Source organism: Mobula hypostoma, chromosome 22, assembly GCF_963921235.1.
Source record: "Mobula hypostoma chromosome 22, sMobHyp1.1, whole genome shotgun sequence".
Taxonomy (NCBI): domain Eukaryota; kingdom Metazoa; phylum Chordata; class Chondrichthyes; order Myliobatiformes; family Myliobatidae; genus Mobula; species Mobula hypostoma.
The window spans coordinates 38,072,649-38,092,111 of NC_086118.1; the positions used below are offsets into that span (position 1 = coordinate 38,072,649).

Genomic DNA, 19,463 nt, shown 5'->3' on the forward strand with positions numbered 1-19,463 from the left:
ACGAGTGACATCACCATTGATGGTGGAATCAAAGTTAGCAATGGACGAGCTTGTAGAGGTGTTGGGTCCTAGAATCCATGAATTCTGTCCCAGCAAAAGAGCAATTGATTGAAGAAGTCAAGAAGTGTCGTTCAAAGCTTCCAAAATGGGTGTTCACTTGCGGACTCTGGCCACCATGAACCATTGTCTTCGCTGCCTCCATCTTTCACCAGCCATGAATTCCATGTTGCTCTGATTCATTGAGTTTCATTTTGTTCTGCATTCTGTTGGTAGCTGTGCATTCAGTGACCTGCGTCCTGCAATCCTTAAACCATTCTGCCTCTTCTCCCACTGAGGCCTTCTTTAAGTCCAGCACATTGACCAGATGTTTGTCCCACCTTCTGGTACCTCGCATGTATGTGAAGTGCTTTAAGGCATTGCCCTATGTTACAGAAATATGTTGTTATTGGTCTCTGTCAAGTCTACAGTAAGGAGGAAGTTGGCTTCAACGTCTTTGTCCTGTCCATGATTGTACACGTATTCAACTTTGGCTGCAGTTTACTTGGCAGCAACTTATTAAAATGTTTATTTGGTTAAGATTCTCACTACATATGCAGACAGCTGAGATGTCACAGTGAACTAAATCTTTTGGTAACATATTTGTAGTAGACTTCACTCTCTGTTCACTCACAATCTATTACACTCGAATAAATAAGTTTTAAAGACAGAAAATATTGAGCTAACAATCTGGACAGCCATTTGAAAGTATAGAAATCTGAACAATTGGCTGTCCAGCAAACAATATACATGGCCGCTTTTGAGAAAATGTGTAAATGTATGACATTTAGAGGTGAAACATCTCAATTGTACAGAGTCTTTGTTCAGGGTTCCTTAAAGGATAACTTCCAGGTTGAGTCAGTGGTGAGGAAGGCAAATGCAGTGCTAGCATTCATTTCCAGAGAACTAGAATATAAAAACAAGGATGTAATGCCGAGTCTTTACAAAGCACTGGTGAGGCCTCACTTGGAGTATACTGAGCAGTTTTAGGCCCCTTTCAAAAAGGATTTCTTAGAGGTGATGTGCTGACATTGGAGAAGGTTCAAAGGAGGTTCACAAAGATGATTCTGGGATTGAGAAGCTCATGAGGAGCATTTGATGGCTCTAGGCCTGTACTCATTGGAATTTAGAAGAATGAAACCTTTGCTGAAATTATTGAAACTATCGAGTGTTGAAAGGCCTAGACAGAGTGGATGTGGAGAGGTTGTTTCCTGTAGTAGGGGTGTCTAGGACCTGAGGGCACAACCTCAGAATTGAGGGAGGTCCGTTTAGATTGGAGATGAGGGGGAATTTCTTTAGCCAGGGGGTGGTGTATCTGTGGAATTCGTTGCCACAGATGGCTGCGAAGACCAGGTTATTGAGTGTACTTAAAATTAAGGTTGACATATTCTTGGTATGTCAGGGTGTGAAAGTTTATTGGGAGAAGGCAGGAGAATGGTGTTGAGAGAGAAATGGATCAGCTGTGATCAAATGGCAGAAGAGACTCGGTGGGCTGCTCCAATGTCTTTGGGTCTTATGTCTAATTGCTTCATTAGCATGGATCAATCCAAAGCTTCACAGTTTGGGTGCCTTTGAGAACTTTGAATGGAAAATATCTGCAGAAGGGAGATCAATGAGCAGGGACAAATGCACAAGGGAGTCCCGTAGTGAGTGATCCCCGCGGAAAGTTGGAATGTTTTTAAAAGTGCCATGCTTTTAAATCACTAGAATGCAAACAGGAAAGGAGATCAGGCAGCATCTGTGGAGAGAGGACCAGAGTTAACTTTTCAGCTCGATGCCCTTTCATCATTCTGTATATGCCCAGCATTTCTTGCTTTATTTCACATTTCCAACATCTGCAGTATTTTGCCTTCAAGTCACCAGACAGGTGCAGAACAATCAGAGCAATACACACAATACTGGAGGAACTCAACAAGTCAGACTTTTCAGAACGTGCCTGTGTACCAGCCACAGACATGAAGCTCTCCAGACACTCATCATGGTCTGTGAAACATTTGTCTTCATGTCAATCCGATCAGCTATTTTGTCGACTTATTCTGCACTGGTTTCAGGTCCTCACCTCCCATCACGATGGTCAACAGTTAGATTGCAGCAGTCAATAAGAACGGTATGGATATAGCAGCTAAGTTTCCAGCATCGATCACACCCATTACCAGAAGTACTGACTCCAATATACTAATCCCTTTACCTTGAACCTTACTTCCAATGAAAGGAGAGTTAACAGCAGAAATGAAAAGCAATGAATCACTAACAGCCAAATGACCAGAATATAACCTATCCAGTACTGAGAAAATATTTGAATGGTGGTCGATGATAGAACTACATTAGTGTTTATTGCTCTGCTAATGCTACAATAGAAGGAATGAGCATATTGTAATTTCTCAATACTGCAAATCCAAGGACCGTCTTGTTTGACTACCATTCTTGCTAGTTACTTTTTCTCACAACAATGGAACATTTATGTAACCATGGCAATCACTTTCCATCTACAATTTAGATCTGACCCAGAAATGATGCAAGGACGACACAGTATTGGAGAACTTAGCAAGTTATAGCTTTATGCTTTCCACTTTCCCCTTCAGCCCACTATCAAGGCCCTTCTTTGCTTCTATTCAACTCTTTATTAGAACTTGTGCACAATTTGTTCTACAGATAAAATAAAATAGACAGTAGAAATACAATTAGAAATTGCAAATATTCAGTACTCAAAGAAAGCCCAGTTGTGCAACAGTAGACTGTAACAGTGTGACTGAGTGGGTTCTCAAGTCAAAAAAGATGCTCCAAACTGTAGTTCATTTTATTTTGCTGCAATGCCCATCTCACTCAGTTCCCAGTGCAGAAGAGTACAGACTTTACAAGAATCCTTAGATCCTTGTTCCTTGGATTATGTGCTTGCTCATGAAATTATACTTCCTAGGGAGGGGTACATGAATGTTCTGGGGTGAAGGTATGCACACGTCATTTATTTTGGGAGGGAGACCTGAGGAAGGGTCTCGGCCTGAAAAGTCGACTGTTTATTCCCTTCCATTGATGCTGTCTGACACACTGAGTTCCTCCAGCATTTTCTGTGCGTTCATCTATATTCCAGCATCGGCAGAATCTCTTGTATTTATGGGTGAGTCCATGCACTTGCTTAGCCTCAAACTTGGCATGCAGCAGTTTAAGATGAACGTGTACTATATGATGGGTTTTTAAGATTACCTCCATCAAAGGCCAGAACAGACTCAGTCTACATTTACCTGTATCGAACAGCTAGAGACTGGTATATTCCACTCTGGAACACAACCTTTCTGTATTTGAGGCTTACAGATGAAATTTGATTTTACTCTCTATTCATTCCAAACTGCTTATACTGACTCCAATACGTCTGTTTCTCCTATATTAGAAATCAAGTGGCTTCTGCCTCTCACAAAAAGGAACGATCTCCACTGATTATCAGCGAACTAGGCTGAACAAACTCAAGAGCAAACTCCCTGTGAAAGAGGTGAGGAAACTGAGCAAGTCTCGCAGCGGTACTATTACAGGTTGCCTCAGTAAATGATTCTCTGGGCTCAGAGAAACGGTAGCTGCTACCTTTTTTTTTGCATAGAATGTTTTTCTAAAAACACGGAAGTTGTTGGTTGTCACTAAATAAGGACTACAAGTTGCGGTTTCCAATCAAACTTTGGAATGAATATTTGATTATTCTGAACACACAAAACTGATTCTGATGTGGACAGCAAAATTTGTTCATTAATTAAAGTAGCTTTTTACCGGTTTATGCCTTAAGGTTTTAAAACCATGCACTTAAAAAACACTGTACCTTGAAATTCATCCCTGGTAAGTTATCGGTAGTTGTGCTGTACATCAAACAGGCAGAGCACAGCCCCTCATGCTACTCAACAGCAGGCTCTGATAACTGATCAATCAGTTTCAAAGTAAACTGTGTCCTGAAAAAATAAGTCTAAAGGGCAATTTTTTCTGTTACAGTCTTATTCCTAAAGTAGCTATTTTGCAGCTCATTCTTTAAAGAGCAAAGATCATTAATGAATTAAATGCAAGTCCTGGGATTTATGTTGGCAAACAACAAATGTTTTAAAATTGCTGTGCTAGGAACAAGTGCAGGGCATCTTAAAGCCAACAGTCTTGGTTTGTTTAGATATGGCCAAAGAATACAGTACGTTAACTGCAATGCACACAAAATGCTGGAGGAACTCAGCAGACCAGGCAGCATCTATGGAAATGAGTAAACAGTCGATGTTTTGGGTCGAGACCCTTCATCAAGGACTGGAGAAAAAAGATGAGAAGTCAGAGTAAAAAGAGTCAGAGTCAGGGAGGTGAGGGGAGGAAGAAATTACCAGGAATTGGAGAAATTGATGTTAATGCTATCGGGTCGGAGGCTACGCAGACGAAATATAATTTGTTCCTCCTCCAACCTGAGTGTGGCCTCATCGCGACAGTAGACTGACCTGTCGGAATGGGAACAGGAAGTAGAATTAAAATGGGTGGCCAATGGGAGATCCGGCTTTTTCTGGTGGATGGAGCGTAGGTGCTCGGCGAGGCGGTCTCCCCAGTTGCGTCAGGTCTTACCGATATACAGGAGACCACACCAGGAGCACCAGATACAGTAGACAATCCCAGCGGATTCACACGTGAAATGTTGCCTCAGCTGGAAGGACTGTTTGGGTCCCTGAATGGTAGTGAGGGCAGAGGTGCAGGGGCAGGTGTAACACTTAATCCCTGGGGAAAGCAGAAAGTGGTGGGGGGAAGATAAAGATGTGCTGGGTGGTGGGATCTTGTTGGAGATGGTAGAAGTCATGGAGAATTGTGTGCTGGACGCAGAGGCTGTTGCGATGGTCGGTAAATCACGGGACAACCACCAACGTACCCTTTGCAAGCGGGACAAGTGCTACACCTGCCCCTACTCCTCCTCCCTCACTACCATTCAGGGCCCCAAACAGCCCTTCCAGCTGCAGCGACACTTCACCTGTGAGTCTGTTGGAGTCATCTACTGTATCCGCTGCTCCTGGTGTGGCCTCCTATATATCAGTGACACCCGACGTAGATTGGGAGACTGCTTTGCTGAGCACCTACGCTCCGTCTGCCAGGAAGTCCCCAGTAGCCACCTACTTTAATTCTACTTCCCATCCTCATTCTGACATGCCAGTCCACGGCTTCCTGTACTGCCGTGATGAGGCCACACTCAGGTTGGAGGAGCAACGCCTTATATTCCGTCTAGGTGGCCTCCAACCTGATGGCATGAATATCGATTTCTCGAACTTCTGGTAATGCAACCCCCCCCCACCCTCCCAGCTTCACCATTCCCCATTCCCATTTCCCTCTCTCACCTTATCCCCTTACCTCCCCATCACTTCCCTCTGGTGCTCTTTCTTCCATAGCTATTTGTCCTGTCCTAACAGATTCCCTCTTCTCTAGCCCTTCATCTCTTTCACTGATTGACTTCCTAGCTCTTTACTTCTACCTCCCCCTTCCGATTTCACCTATCACCTACTACCTTGTATTTCTTTCTCCCTTCCTCCCCCCCCCCCACCACTTTACACTGACTTATCGTTTCTCTCTAACCCTGATGAAGGGTCTCGGCCCAAAAACGTCGACTATACTCATTTCCATAGATGCTGCCTGGCCTGCTGAGTTCCTCCAGCATTTTGCGTGTGTTGCTTGGATTTCCAGCATCTGCAGGTTTTCTCTTGCTTGTGTTTGCAGTATATTAACTGTTTCACTGACTGTAAGAGAAGAGGCTTTTGCTAATACAAAATCAGAGGTAAACAGGATGCAGTTTGAAAATTCTGTTCTTTTCTCATGCAGTCGAAAGGTCGCGCTGTCAGTAAACTTTTGGAAAGTTTTGCTGCGGAGGATGACTTTGCATTTGATGAAGACAGCAGCTTCTCTGAGGAGGATGCGAATACATCTGTGAGCTGCTCAGCAGAATTGTATGGTAGGGCCTTCTATTTTTGTTGTGAAACGCAGTGTAGATGGTAAACCGAAAAAGTGATATATAAACAATTGATATTCCAGTATAGAGCAGGGGCTTAACAGAGATGGGGCAGCACAGCAGCATAGCGGTTAGCACAACGTGATACGGTACAGGCAATCTGGGTTCAATACCCACTGCTGCCTTTAAGGAGCTTGTATGTATTCCCCATGTCCATGTGGGGTTTCTCCAAGTGCTCCAGTTTCCTCCCACAGTCCAAAGATGTACTGGTTAATAGGTTAATTGGTCATTGTAAACTGTCCTGTGATTGGCCTCAGATTAAACTGTGAGGTTGCTGGGCAGAGTGGCTCGTAGGGCCAGAAAGTCCAATTGTGTGCTGTATCTCAATAAATAAAAAAATAAATAAATAATTGGACTGTAATTCTCTGAACATTCAGAACTAGAATAAACCAAACATTTTATGGATCAAAGCGAAAATAAATTTGTTATCAAACTGCATATACAGTATGTCATCATATACTGCCTTGAGATTAATTTTCTGGTAGGCATTTACAGGAAAATAACGAAATGCAATACAATTTATGAAACATTATGCATAAACAAATATTGAGTGCACACTACAACAAAAATAAAGTAACCCATTATCATTTTTTAAATTATTTTGGTTAAAAGTTCAGTTCACCAGTTCTTTAGAGCGGAATTAATATCAGTTTCCACATATTGTTCAGATTCCAACGACAAAATGTTTCACCAATCTTACTTCATTTGCCTCATGCAACCTCCTTACTTAATTCAGGCTCCCTTTCTCTCGACCATGCCAGAGTTCTGTCACATGTAAAGAAACCAATGCCTGAAAGGCAACCCCCTACTCCAGAAGATGAAGATTTAACTTAAACTTTAAAAAAAAACACCGAAATGACTTTACCAGCCAAATCAGTACATGTTGCTAATGTTTCCTTGAAATGCTGTAATCCTCCATCTACAGAGGGAAGTCGATAGCAAGCCTGCTTAATCTTGAATTTTTTTTGCTTCCTTTTGGCACGAACCTTCTTTGAAATCAGTGTTTGAAAATAGAATAACGCAATTCCTTATCAGTCTGCTTCAGTAAACAAGGACAAAGCAAAAGCTAAATTAGCCCAGAAAGGACAATTCCATGGCAAACAATGCCAGTGAGTTAAGTCACTCACCAGACTAACCATAAAGTTCAGCATTGAACCACAGAGAATCAGTGGAAAGAATTACATTGTTTGTTCTTCTCTATCAGTTCCTCGGTCCTGTGCCATCAGTAAGGAAGATCTTAAAGAAGGACTTCAAATCCTCATACCAAAGGAAGACAAACTGCTGTACGCAGGAAGTGTTAAAGTTCTCCAGTCACCTGACATGTAAGATACAGTTTTTCTTTCACTCCCTTTCATAGTAATTGAGTGAATCCTTGATGTCTCTTTTTAAAATCACCTTTTCCCTTGCCACCCAGGAATCCTAAACGCCTCAATTACTTCTTCTAGTTAATGGAAAGACCATATCAGTTACCAGATACATGAACTGAATCAAGAAGGTTTTTTTTTGAAAATCATTGTTAGAAATTGTCCTGAATTTGGAATGCCAGAATTCCACCACACGCCAATCTCATTGTACGGAATGAGTCGGATTTGAAATGTTGTAGCTTCATCTTTGGTTCCTTGCTTAAAAAAATAGTACGGAACCTCATTTTCAACCTCTCACTGCTATGGGCAGAGTGCCCACTGGCTTCAAAAAGGCAACAATTATATCAGTGCCTAAAAAGAATAATGTGAGCTGCCTTAATAACTATCGCCCGGTAGAACTCACATCGACAGTGATGAAATGCTTTGAGAGGTTGGTCATGATTAGACTTAATTACTGCCTCAGCAAGGACCTGGTCCCATTGCAATTTGCCTATTGCCACAATAGGTCAACAGCAGATGCAATTTCAATGGCTCTCCATATAGCTTTAGACCACCTGGACAACACAAACGCCTATGTCAGAATGCTCTTCATCGACTATAGCTCAGCATTTAATACCATCACTCCCACAATCTTGATTGATAAGTTACAGAACCTGGGCCTCTGCACCTCCCTCTGCAATTGGATCCTCGTCATCCTAACCGGAAGACCTCAATCTGTGCAGATTGGTGATAATATCCCCTCCTCGCTGACAGTCAACACTGGTGCACCTCAGGAGTGTGTGCTTAGCCCACTGCTCTACTCTCTATATACTGATGACTGTGTGGCTGGGCATAGCTCAAATACCATCTATAAATTTGCTGACAATACAACCATTGTTGATAGAATCTCAGGTGGTGCCGAGAGGGCGTACAGGAGTGAGATATGCCAACTAGTGGAATGGTGCCACAGCAACAACCTGGCACTCAACTTCAGTAAGACTTAAGAGCTGATTATGGAGTTCAGGAAGGGTAAGACGAAAGAACACATACCAATCCTCATAGAGGCATCAGAAGTGGAGAGGGTGAGCAGTTTCAAGTTCCTGGGTGTCAAGATCTCTGAGGATCTAACCTGGTCCCAACATATCGATACAGTTATAAAGAAGGCAAGACAGTGGCTATACTTCATTAGGAGTTTGAAGAGATTTGGTATGTCAACAAATACACTCAAAAACTTCTATAGGGGTACCGTGGAGGGCATTCTGACAGGCTGCATCACTGTCTGGTATGGAGGGGGGCGGCTACTGCACAGGGCTGAAGGAAGCTGCAGAGGGTTGTAAATTTAGTCAGCTCCTTCTTGGGTACCAGCCTACAAAGTACCCAGGATATCTTCAAGGAGCAGTGTCTCAGAAAGGCGGCGTCCTTTATTAAGGATCTCTAGCACCCGGGGCATGCCCTTTTCTCACTGTTATCATCGGGTAGGAGGTACAGAAGCCTGAAGGCTCACACTCAGCGATTCAGGAACAGCTTCTTCCCCTCTGCCATCTGATTCCTAAACGGACATTGAACCCTTGGACACAACCTCACTCTTTTAAAATATACAGTATTTCTGGTTTTTTTTGCACTATTTTTAATATGTTCAATATATGTATACTGTAATTTATTATTATTATTATTAATTTTGTTTTTTTTCCTTTTATATTACGTATTGCATTGAACTGCTGCTGCTAAGTTAACAAATTCCATGTCATATGTCAATGATAATAAACCTGATTGTGATTCTGATTTTGAAAGCGCATTTACTGTTTGCTACAGTGTTGAGCTGTTATAGATATGTTTGATCTAGATCTGATCAACAAGTACTCTGAATATTGCCAATTAAACGCTTATCAATCACCTCGACTTTATCTTTAATTTCCAAGGGTTCCAAACTCTTTAAAGATCTTTTAAAAAGCACAGCCTGCGAATGAGGAACATTAGTTCATATTTGAGATTGCAGCAAAAATAACCTGAATTGGTTTCCTGGTTTCCTGGCTCCCTGTAACGCAGTGACTCTGGTTCACACAAACAGGGCAGCTGCAGTGAAAGCACAGCCAAGAGCATGTTAATTCAAGAAGGAAAACTAATACCATGTATTAAACAGGTGGATACAGATATAATGAACTTACTGTATTTTTGTGGGTTCTGGACTCAAGACAGTCTTGATATGGTTGGTATGGACTCCAGAGAGCAGAATGAGCTCCATCAGCCCGTCTGTTCATTAATTCATAAACTGGGCATATAAGAGAGTTGATTATAGGCAAGGAATAATTAGGGGAATGAATGGCAATGTGTATTGGCATACAGCCCTCCACATTTCCACACCACTGTGGCTGCAGCTGAATTTTGTCAAGATGTAGGTCAGTGGCTACTTGTACAAAGGTAAAGACTAGGGAGTGAGGCTCCCTCTTTTCCACCCCTTTAGTACTATGATAGGTGTTGCAGTCCTTTTGTATGAACATGGATACTGTATTCTCAAAGTTCAAAGTAAATTTATTATCAAAATACATATATGTCACCATATACAACCCTGAGATTTGTTTTCTTGTGGGCACGCACAGTAAATCCATACTCGAGTACAGGAGCAGGGAGGTACTACTGCAGTTGTGCAAGGCCTTGGTGAGACCACACCTGGAGTATTGTGTGCAGTTTTGGTCCCCTAATCTGAGGAAAGACGTTCTTGCCATAGAGGGAGTACAAAGAAGGTTCACCAGATTGATTCCTGGGATGGCAGGACTTTCATATGATGCAAGACTGGATGAACTGGGCTTGTACTCGTTGGAATTTAGAAGATTGAGGGGGGATCTTGTTGAAGCGTAAAAAATTTTAGAGGCTAGATGCAGGAAGATTGTTCCCGATGTTGGGGAAGTCCAGAACGAGAGGTCACAGTTTAAGGATAAAGGGGAAGCCTTTTAGGACCGAGATGAGGAAAAACTTCTTCACACATAGAGTGGTGAATCTGTGGAATTCTCTGCCACAGGAAACAGTTGAGGCCAGTACATTAGCTATATTTAAGAGGGAGTTAGATATGGCCCTTGTGGCTAAAGGGATCGGGGGTATGGAGAGAAAGCAGGTACGGGGTTCTGAGTTGGATGATCAGCCATGATCATACTGAATGGCGGTGCAGGCTCGAAGGGCCGAATGGCCTACTCCTGCATCTATTTTCTATGTTTCTATTTAATAGAATCAATTAAAGCTGCACCCCAACAGGAAGGACTACCAATTTACAAAAGACAGCAAACTGTGCAAATACAGTATAAAAGAAAAAAATATATAGAGAACATGAGATTGCAGTGTCCTTGAAAGTGAATCCATAGATTGTGGGAACAGTTCAGTGATTGGGCAAGTGAAGTTATCCCCTCTGGTTTAAGACCCTGATGGTTAAGGGTAGTAACTGTTCCTGAACTTGATAGTGGGATCCTGAGGCTCCCCTACTTTCTTCCTGATGACAGCAGCAAGCAGCATCATGACTTGGGTGGTGGGGGCGCAGGGGAGGTTCCTTGATGATTGATACTGCTTTCTTTTTATTGGTGTTAAGGAACTCATCACTTGATCAGCAGACTTGGCAATACTGACTACTAATTCTTCTGTTTTTAGCTTGTATCTAGTTGCATCTAGCCAGTAGTAACCTAACATTTAAAGTACTACTTGTAAGGTCAATATGAATGACACTTTTATATTATATACATTCAGTGGCCACTTTATTAGATATTAGAGTAACAAATGAGTGTATATATTTGTGGTCTTCAGTAGTCCATCCACTTCAGGGTTGGATGTGTTGTGCATTCAGAGATGCTGTTCTGCACATACTGTTGTAATGTGTCATTATTTGAGTTACTGTTGCCTTCCTTCTTGAGCCAATCTGGCTGTTCCCCTCTGACCGCTCTCATTAACAAGGCATTTTCACCCATAGCATTGGATGTTTTTTGCTTTTTGCATCATTCTCTTTAAACTCTAGAGGCTGTTGTGCATGAAAATCCCAGAAGACCAGCAGTTTCTGAGATACTCAAGCCACTCCATCTGGCACCAACAATCATTCCATGGCCAAGGTCACTTAGATCATATTTCTTCCCCAATCTGATGGTTGGACTGAACAGCAGTCGAACTTCTTGACCATGACTGCATGCTTTTATGCATTGAGTTGCTGCCACGTGATTGGCTGGTTAGATTGGACACCACAGAGGTGCAGTGTTTAGCATAGCACTATTACAGCTCAGGGCATCCCTGAGTTCAGAGTTCAGTTCCAGCACTGTCTGTAAGGAGTCTGTGCTCCGGTTTCCTCCCACAGACAAAGGACATACTGGGCAGGTTAATGGTGAATTGGTCATTGTAAAATGTCCCATAATTAGGTTAATTGGGTTTGTTCGGCGGTGTGGCACGAAGGGGCAGAAGGGCCTACTCCATGTTCTATCACTAAATAAATAATTATATTAACAATCAGGCCTAATAAAATGGTCACTGAGAGTATATGTATCCATTGCACCAGCCACTGGCTAGGACATTCTTGGTGAAAACACCAGAAAACTGTATTTGCTTCTTCATTAAGTGCAAGTAATCACAAGAAATATATACAACTCAATCAGCAGTTTCTTCAGCCTATTAATTGAACTGTATTTCCATTTTTTTTTCACTCCATTAAAATGTTTTTAGACTGTTTCCTCTGTTCTGCTGGCTTTCCTGTACACTTCTCCCTAGTTCCTCGTTCCACTGTTCTTCACCAGAAACAGGACCATTGTATCCAGAAGCCTGCTCAAAGACCCACAGATAAAGTGGTTTTCCATTGCTCCCTGGAATCAGAGTAAGTCAGGCCGACTTACATTCCCAAGTGCGGCTGACAGTGGGAGAATTGTGTGTTTGGCAAGCTGCACTGTGTAATGGTACACAGCCTTACAAGCTCATATTCCTGAAGCGAAGGAAGCAATTTAAAGGGCTGCCTCATGTTGACTATAATATCCTCTCAGGTTACACAATTCATAAATATTTCCATGCGTCGACGGATGTATTAACATTGTGTCTCAGTAACTGGCTTTCCCTGCCTTCCTCTAGCTATGGTGTTGTGATTGAAGGAGAAAGAGGAAACCGACAAAGAATCTACTCCCTGGAGCAACTACTGCAGGAAGCGGTGAGTTCCCTTTGTGATCGTTCCCCTACTGCGCGCTGCGGACAATTTAAAACTCGTCCAGTCTGCCTCCTTTTCCAAGGAATCAAAATTCAAGATGAGATAATGGATATTTGATTACACCATGAAAATCACACTGAGCCCTATGCTTTGCATACATGATATTAATGTAACTAGCAGTGAGAAGAGGCAGATAGTCTTCCAAGTATGGAGGTTGGAGGGGAAGGGTGTGGCATTAAGAATAATTTATGTGCATTCAAGTGGGAATATCTTGCATTTTCTACCCTGCTATCTTAATTCATTTGCAAAAGTTACTTGCCAGAAGAATCAAAGAGAGGATGAGGCAACTTTTCCATGTAGCAAGTTGTTATGATCTGGAATTCATTGGCAGGAAAGCTGGTGGAAACAGGTGCAGTGTTAACTTTCAGAAGGGAATAGAATAAATACGGGCTTGGACAGGCACGGCCCCACTGTCCAGTGTCAGCCATGCCTGAGATAGAAACACTATCACCTGTGGAATTCATTGCCACAGATGGCTGTGGAGGTCAGGTCATTGAGTATATTTAAAATGGAGATTGATAGAGGCTTCATTAGTAAGGGCATCGGGGAGCAGGCCTTATGAGAATAGGTTGAGTGAACTCAGCCTTTTCTTACTTGGAGCGACGGAGGATGAGAAGTGACCTGATAGAAGTGTATAAGATGATGAGAGGCATTGATCATGTGGATAGTCAGAGGCTTTTTCCCAGGGCTGAAATGGTTGCCACAAGAGGACACAGGTTTAAGGTGCTGGGGAGTAGGTACAGAGGAGATGTCAGGGGTAAGTTTTTTACTCAGAGAGTGGTGAGTGCGTGGAATGGCTGCCGGCAATGTTGGTGGAGGCGAATACAATAGGGTCTTTTAAGAGACTTTTGGATAAGTACATGGAGCTTAGAAAAATAGAGGGATATGGGTAAGCCTAGTAATTTCTAAGGTAGGGACATGTTTGGCACAACTTTGTGAGCTGAAGGGCCTGTATTGTGCTGTAGGTTTTCTATGTTTCAAAGTAATGGGAAGAATGCAGGGGGATAAGGTTGAGAGGGATAATATATGAGCCATGATGAAATGGTGGCGCAAACTCAATGGGCCAAATGGCTTAATTCTGCACCTATGTCTTATGGTCTTAGAGAATCAGAACCAATGCAGAGAACAAAGTGTTGGCAGATATCCCAGTATAGTGTATGGGGAGTTCAGAAACCAATGGACTGTCAGAAGTGATGCTAATTTGAGGTCTTATCTGCCTTCTGTCAAGCTGGACATGAAAGATCTAATGACACTGTTTCCAAGACATGCTGGTATGTCCCCAGAGACAATCTTGACCACCTTTTAACCATCAATTAAAATCACAAGAGATATCATGAAATTGGTACGGCACAGAGAGCCCTTTAGGTCTCTCCCAGCCCCTAGAAGAACATGGATAGGAAAGGTTTCCACAATTATGGGTCAGGCGCAGACAAATGGGGATTAGCTTAGACAGGCATCTTGGTCACTCTGGATGATTTGGGCCAAAGGGTCTGTTTCTGTGTCTAGAATCCTATGGATCAATAAATAAATCCTGTCAGTCCCACTGTTCCTTACAGCCCTACAAATGATTCCCCCCTCATGATAGCTTGTTGTGCACATATTGACTGCCAAGTTCCTGTATTGCAACCATGACAGCAAAATAAAAGCACCTTAATGCTTCTAATGCGTTTTGGAATGTTTGAGGTTATGTAAGGTATTCTGTGTAAATCCTTCATCGTTCTCTGACTCTGCTGTTAAAGCTTTTGCTCCTCTAATGCTGCTTAGCTGAAGTGGGGCAGAGCAAGCCTGTATTTCCAGCATGGCAGGTGGGAGGAGGGGATGTGGTGAGGCTGCCCATTGCCAAATACAAGCATTCTCTCCGGTTGAGAATTTGTGTTTGACCAACTGGAATAGATAGCTACCTTGTTTTTGTGTTAAAGGCATATTCTTATCTTTTTTTTTGCAAAACATTTAAAAAATATATCCACAGGTACTTGATGTCAGACCTCCTTCACGACATTTCCTGCCACCAGCTACCAGGGTCTGTGCTTATTGGAGTCAGAAATCCCGCTGTCTGTACCCAGGAACCATTGTTCAAAGTAGGTGGTATATTTTTACTCAAAACCCAAGTGTACAGGGTGTAGAATAAACATCTGAAATATATTGTGCATTCCAAGAATAAAAAACAATGCATGTTGTAACAAACAGTAAATGGTTGGCCAAAGTACAAATGGCTTTAATATAATCAATCTGATTCAGCTTTGGAGTTGAGATGAATACTGAGAAAAGCTGGAAGGACAACAAACTTACTGGAATATGCTCCTTACACCCCAGAACCAACCAACCAACCAACCAAAAGAGGATCTTGAGTTCCCACCGGTATAACTGGCCAGCTTCCTGTATCTGTCCAGTTGTGTTATTGTGCACCTTTTATTGAACTAATTAAATTCAATCCATTTTGTCACCATGGTGAAAGCACCATTAAAAGGTCTCAGCTGACAACAGTCCTGAAGATGGTTAAATGAGTACCTTTTTTTACAATCGGATATTTCATGCACCATTTAACAGATTTCTCCCCAGTCAGCTGGGAGCCACTGGGACAGTTTAATGTGATGCATGCTATTGGTGAGTGAAGTGGTAATGTGAGAATGAAGCTTTCAAGATTTCGGCACAGAAACAAAGAGGTGTGTTTGGAAATTCCGTCTTGTTTGGTTCCTCCCTGATACACAATATAATCTTGCTCCTATCCTGTGCAACTTCTTTCATAAGCTTCCTGTAACTTGAGCAAACCATTTCTATCTCATATGCCAGTTATTAGTCCAATTTGCAGTTTCAAATTTTGATGTCAGTTCTCCAAAACCAGAAAGTCCCTTCCTAAATTGGAATCTCTTTGTAGAGTTCCCCCTTCAGCATTGTTGATTCTAAGCACTGAGCTCATCTCCAGCTGTGATGTCATGCTTCCTGAGACATTTGTGACTGTGACTGATTCCCTGCATAGTAATACCATGTTACTACTCTATAATGGTAACCTATTCTTCCATTTGAATGCTGGCGCAATTGCTTTCCTGTACTGCACTGTGAGTGCATTGTCTCTCTGCACAATATTGTGATGCCTTTGATTCCCTTTGGAGTAGTGTGATATTGCAACGTCTCATTGTATTTGTTGACACTGCTTTCCCAGAGCATTTTTGTTTCAGCCGGGCCTCATTGCATTTACTAGCTATAATTATTCTGGGTAGCTCCTAGTCATACTAGTGCATGTAAAACAAAAGCCTAGAAAATCACTTTACAACGCCTAAAAACCACGTTTGCATAGAACTAACTCAAGTCACGTACATTTCTGAGTGATATGATGCCAAATATTCTTAAGGTGTGGATTTGTTGATGCAAGAAACTTGTGTTCACTTTGCTATTTTACTGGCTTTTTCCTCACGTAAGTAACGTCAATACTTGTGAAACAAGCAAATTGACCTTCTGATGAGAACTCCTGTGGCATTGATTTTGAATTGTAATCGATGCTCTTCTCTCATTCACATCACTCAGAAACACTGAGGCTGCAGAGGTTAGCAGTGATCCTTCACAGCGCCAGTGACCCAGGTTCAGTACTGACCTCACTTGTCCTCTCTTGGACCATGTTTGTTTCCTTCAGATGTCCCAGTTTCCTCCCACAGCTCAAAAACACGCTGGTAGATTATTTGGCTACTAAGTTTACCTTTGGTCCAGGCATTTGCCAACAGAATTAAGGGGAATGAAATAGTAGTGCTACAGGGAGGAGGGGGAAGGATCAGCACAGACCTGCTGTGTTCCATGCCCCCTTCTGAGTCACTGATTCAGATTCAGATCTAGATTTAGATTCATCACATGTACTTTGAAATACAGAGTGGAATGTGTCGTTTGTGTTAACAGCCATGGTCGTGCTGGGGGGGCGCACGGGCAGCCTGCACGTGTTACCACATTCTCTGATGTCAACATAGCTTGCTCACAATGCTTGACAGAACAACATAAAACGTAACAAGCAACAGCGAGTTAACCCATATTCCTCCCTCCCTGCCACAGACATACACAGTCCTCTAAATCTAGGACAGGCTGTTTCCTTCAGCCACCAGCCTCCAGCGGACGCCAATTTGCAGACAGTGGGCCCTAACCTCCCTAGCAGACTCGCAAGCGATGAACAGACCCAGGCCTCAAACTCCCAAACTTCTGTTTGTCCTCTGGGTTTCAATCCGGGCCTCCGATTGACCTTCGGGCTTAGAAACTGATTGACTGTAATATGCAGGCTTCAGTAAGTACCAGACAACATGGGTAGAAATACTAACTGAAGTCCATGGCCAATGTCAACTGGTCTGAACTTGTGTGTACATGTAGATAAATCTGATCTTGCACACACACACACACACACACACACACACAATCGCCATTTCATGGCACAAGGGATGTCTGTTAGTCAAACAAGGTCAGTAATCCAACATCAATGGATTTATAAACGTAAACACGAGGAATTCTGCAGATGCTGGAAATTCAAGCAACACACATCAGAGTTGCTGGTGAACGCAGCAGGCCAGGCAGCATCTCTAGGAAGAGGTACAGTCGACGTTTTGGGCCGAGACCCTTCATCAGGACTAACTGAAGGAAGAGCTAGTGAGAGATTTGAAAGTGGGAGGGGGAGGGGGAGGGATGGAGCCAAGAGCTGGTCAGGTGATTGGCAAAAGGGATATGAGAGGATCATGGGACAGGAGGCCCAGGGAGAAGGAAAAGGGGGAGGGGGGGGAAACCCAGAGGATGGGCAAGGGGTATAGTCAGAGGGACAGAGGGAGAAAAAGGAGAGAGAGAGAAAGAATGTGTGTATATAAATAAATAAACGGATGGGGTACGAGGGGGTTGGTGGGGCATTAGCGGAAGTTAGAGAAGTCAATGTTCATGCCATCAGGTTGGAGGCTACCCAGACGGAATATAAGGTGTTGTTCCTCCAGCCTGAGTGTGGCTTCATCTTTACAGTAGAGGAGGCTGTGGATAGACATATCAGAATGGGAATGGGATGTGGAATTAAAATGTGTGGCCACTGGGAGATCCTTCTTTCTCTGGTGGACAGAGCATAGGTGTTCAGCAAAGCGATCTCCCAGTCTGCGTTGGGTCTCGCCAATTACAGAAGGCCACATCGGGAGCACCGGACGTAGTATATCACCCCAGCCGACTCACAGGTGAAGTGTCGCCTCACCTGGAAGGGCTGTCTGGGGCTCTGAATGGTGGTAAGGGAGGAAGTGTAAGGGCATGTGTAGCACTTGTTCCAGTTACAAGGATAAGTGCCAGGAGGGAGATCAGCGGGGAGGGATGGGGGGTACGAGTGGAGAAGGGAGTCGCGTAGGGAGCGATCCCTGCAGAAAGCGGGGGGGGGGGGGAAGATGTGCTTAGTGGTGGGATCCCGTTGGAGGTGGCAGAAGTTACGGAGAATAATACGTTGGACCCGGAGGCTGGTGGGGTGGCAGGAGGACCAGGGGAACCCTATTCATAGTGGGGTGACGGGAGGATGGAGTGAGAGCAAATGTGCGTGAAATGGGGGAGATGCGTTTGAGAGCAGAGTTGATGGTGAGGAAGGGAAGCCCCTTTCTTTAAAAAAGGAGAGCATCTCCCTCGTCCTGGAATGAAAACCCTCATCCTGAGAGCAGATGCGGCGGAGACGTAGAATTTGTGCTGTTTTCAGATCTATGAGAGAGCAATGTCAAAACTAGACCCTAAACTGGAGGTGTGGGAGATTGAAACCAATATTAAAATGACCTCAGGGTGAAAGATCAAAAAGGCCTGGCATTGAGCGGGTTCAGAATATGCATGTACTGAATATGGGGATCAGACTTCGGTCAGGATGTACCTCTGTGGTGATTGGTGAGGTCAGGATGCAGCAGTGGAATCAGAATGTTCCTTCACGTTGGTCACCTGGGTCAGAGTGCATCGCCATAGTGATCAGAGGAGTCAGGCTGCAATTCCACTTTGACCGATTGGCTCATCCCTAGCACCTTGCTCAGTAAATATGCCCCAAAGCTCAAAGCTACAAGCAATTAATTGGCTTGTACAAATAAGGTTCAAGGAAGCAATTTTATTTTACAGTCACAAGTTACATCACTTACTGCTCTTTTGATACCGTCATAGTATCCATATGTTTCTATGTTTACATCTGTTACTTACATAGCCTCTGTTTTCTAATATCAATCCAATCTGCTCAGTACCTCTCTTTCCGATCATAGGGTAAAGAACATTCTAAACACCATCTACTGAATCTGAGAATTGTCAGACGAGCTGTTCACCTGTAGCATCCTGTATTCAGCAGATCTCCCGTTGATAGGATGAATAGGGTAGTGGTGTGGCTCAGAATGTGGAAATTGAGGCAACAATGGATGGTAGAGGATGGAGTGGAGATAATCTGGGAATACACAGCAGGAAAAGGGCAAAAGGGCAAGGGAAAGAGGGGAGCAGCACTCTGAGAAACAGACTAGATTAAGAGGCAAGAGGAGAGAGGAAAGCTGGAACAGCCGATGGGATGTCAATGAAATGAATGGAAAAGAATGAGAGTAAGAAGAGAAGAGGTGAGCATGTGACATGAAAGAAGGGAGCAGAGATGGGAATTTCTTGTGCAGAAGAGAGACGGTCCCGGAAGTTTAACATTGTATTGGGGTGGGCGAGGAGTGGGAGCATAAACCGGGAGGAAGAGAGGAGAAAGAGTTCTCAGATTAACTTTTGCCTTTCACTGTGAGCCATTCTTCAATTATCAGCCTTCTGGGGGCTGGATCAGCAATTTTGAAGCTGTTGGTCAGACTCTGCAAACTTACATTGACTGCATGACAGATTGACTTCTTTCCTCAATTTTTGCTGTGCTTAATCAATGTGGAATCAAAGATTTACAGCCACA

At 43.3% G+C, this 19,463-nt stretch overlaps 1 protein-coding gene across 5 annotated transcripts in view; it reads left to right on the forward strand.

Moving 5' to 3' along the window:
- Positions 1-19,463, forward strand: part of LOC134360282 (BAH and coiled-coil domain-containing protein 1-like) — a 451,521-nt gene that overhangs the window by 230,269 nt on the left and 201,789 nt on the right. For all 5 annotated transcript variants that reach the window (XR_010021300.1, XM_063074459.1, XM_063074458.1 and 2 more), the window contains exons 20-24: positions 3,422-3,520; positions 5,842-5,971; positions 7,233-7,350; positions 12,454-12,529; positions 14,556-14,664. Coding sequence is in view for 4 of the 5 variants with exons in the window: in XM_063074459.1 (XP_062930529.1) it covers positions 3,422-3,520; positions 5,842-5,971; positions 7,233-7,350; positions 12,454-12,529; positions 14,556-14,664 (532 nt within the window). In the remaining variant the exon portion in view is untranslated. The remainder of the gene's footprint in view (positions 1-3,421; positions 3,521-5,841; positions 5,972-7,232; positions 7,351-12,453; positions 12,530-14,555; positions 14,665-19,463) is intronic.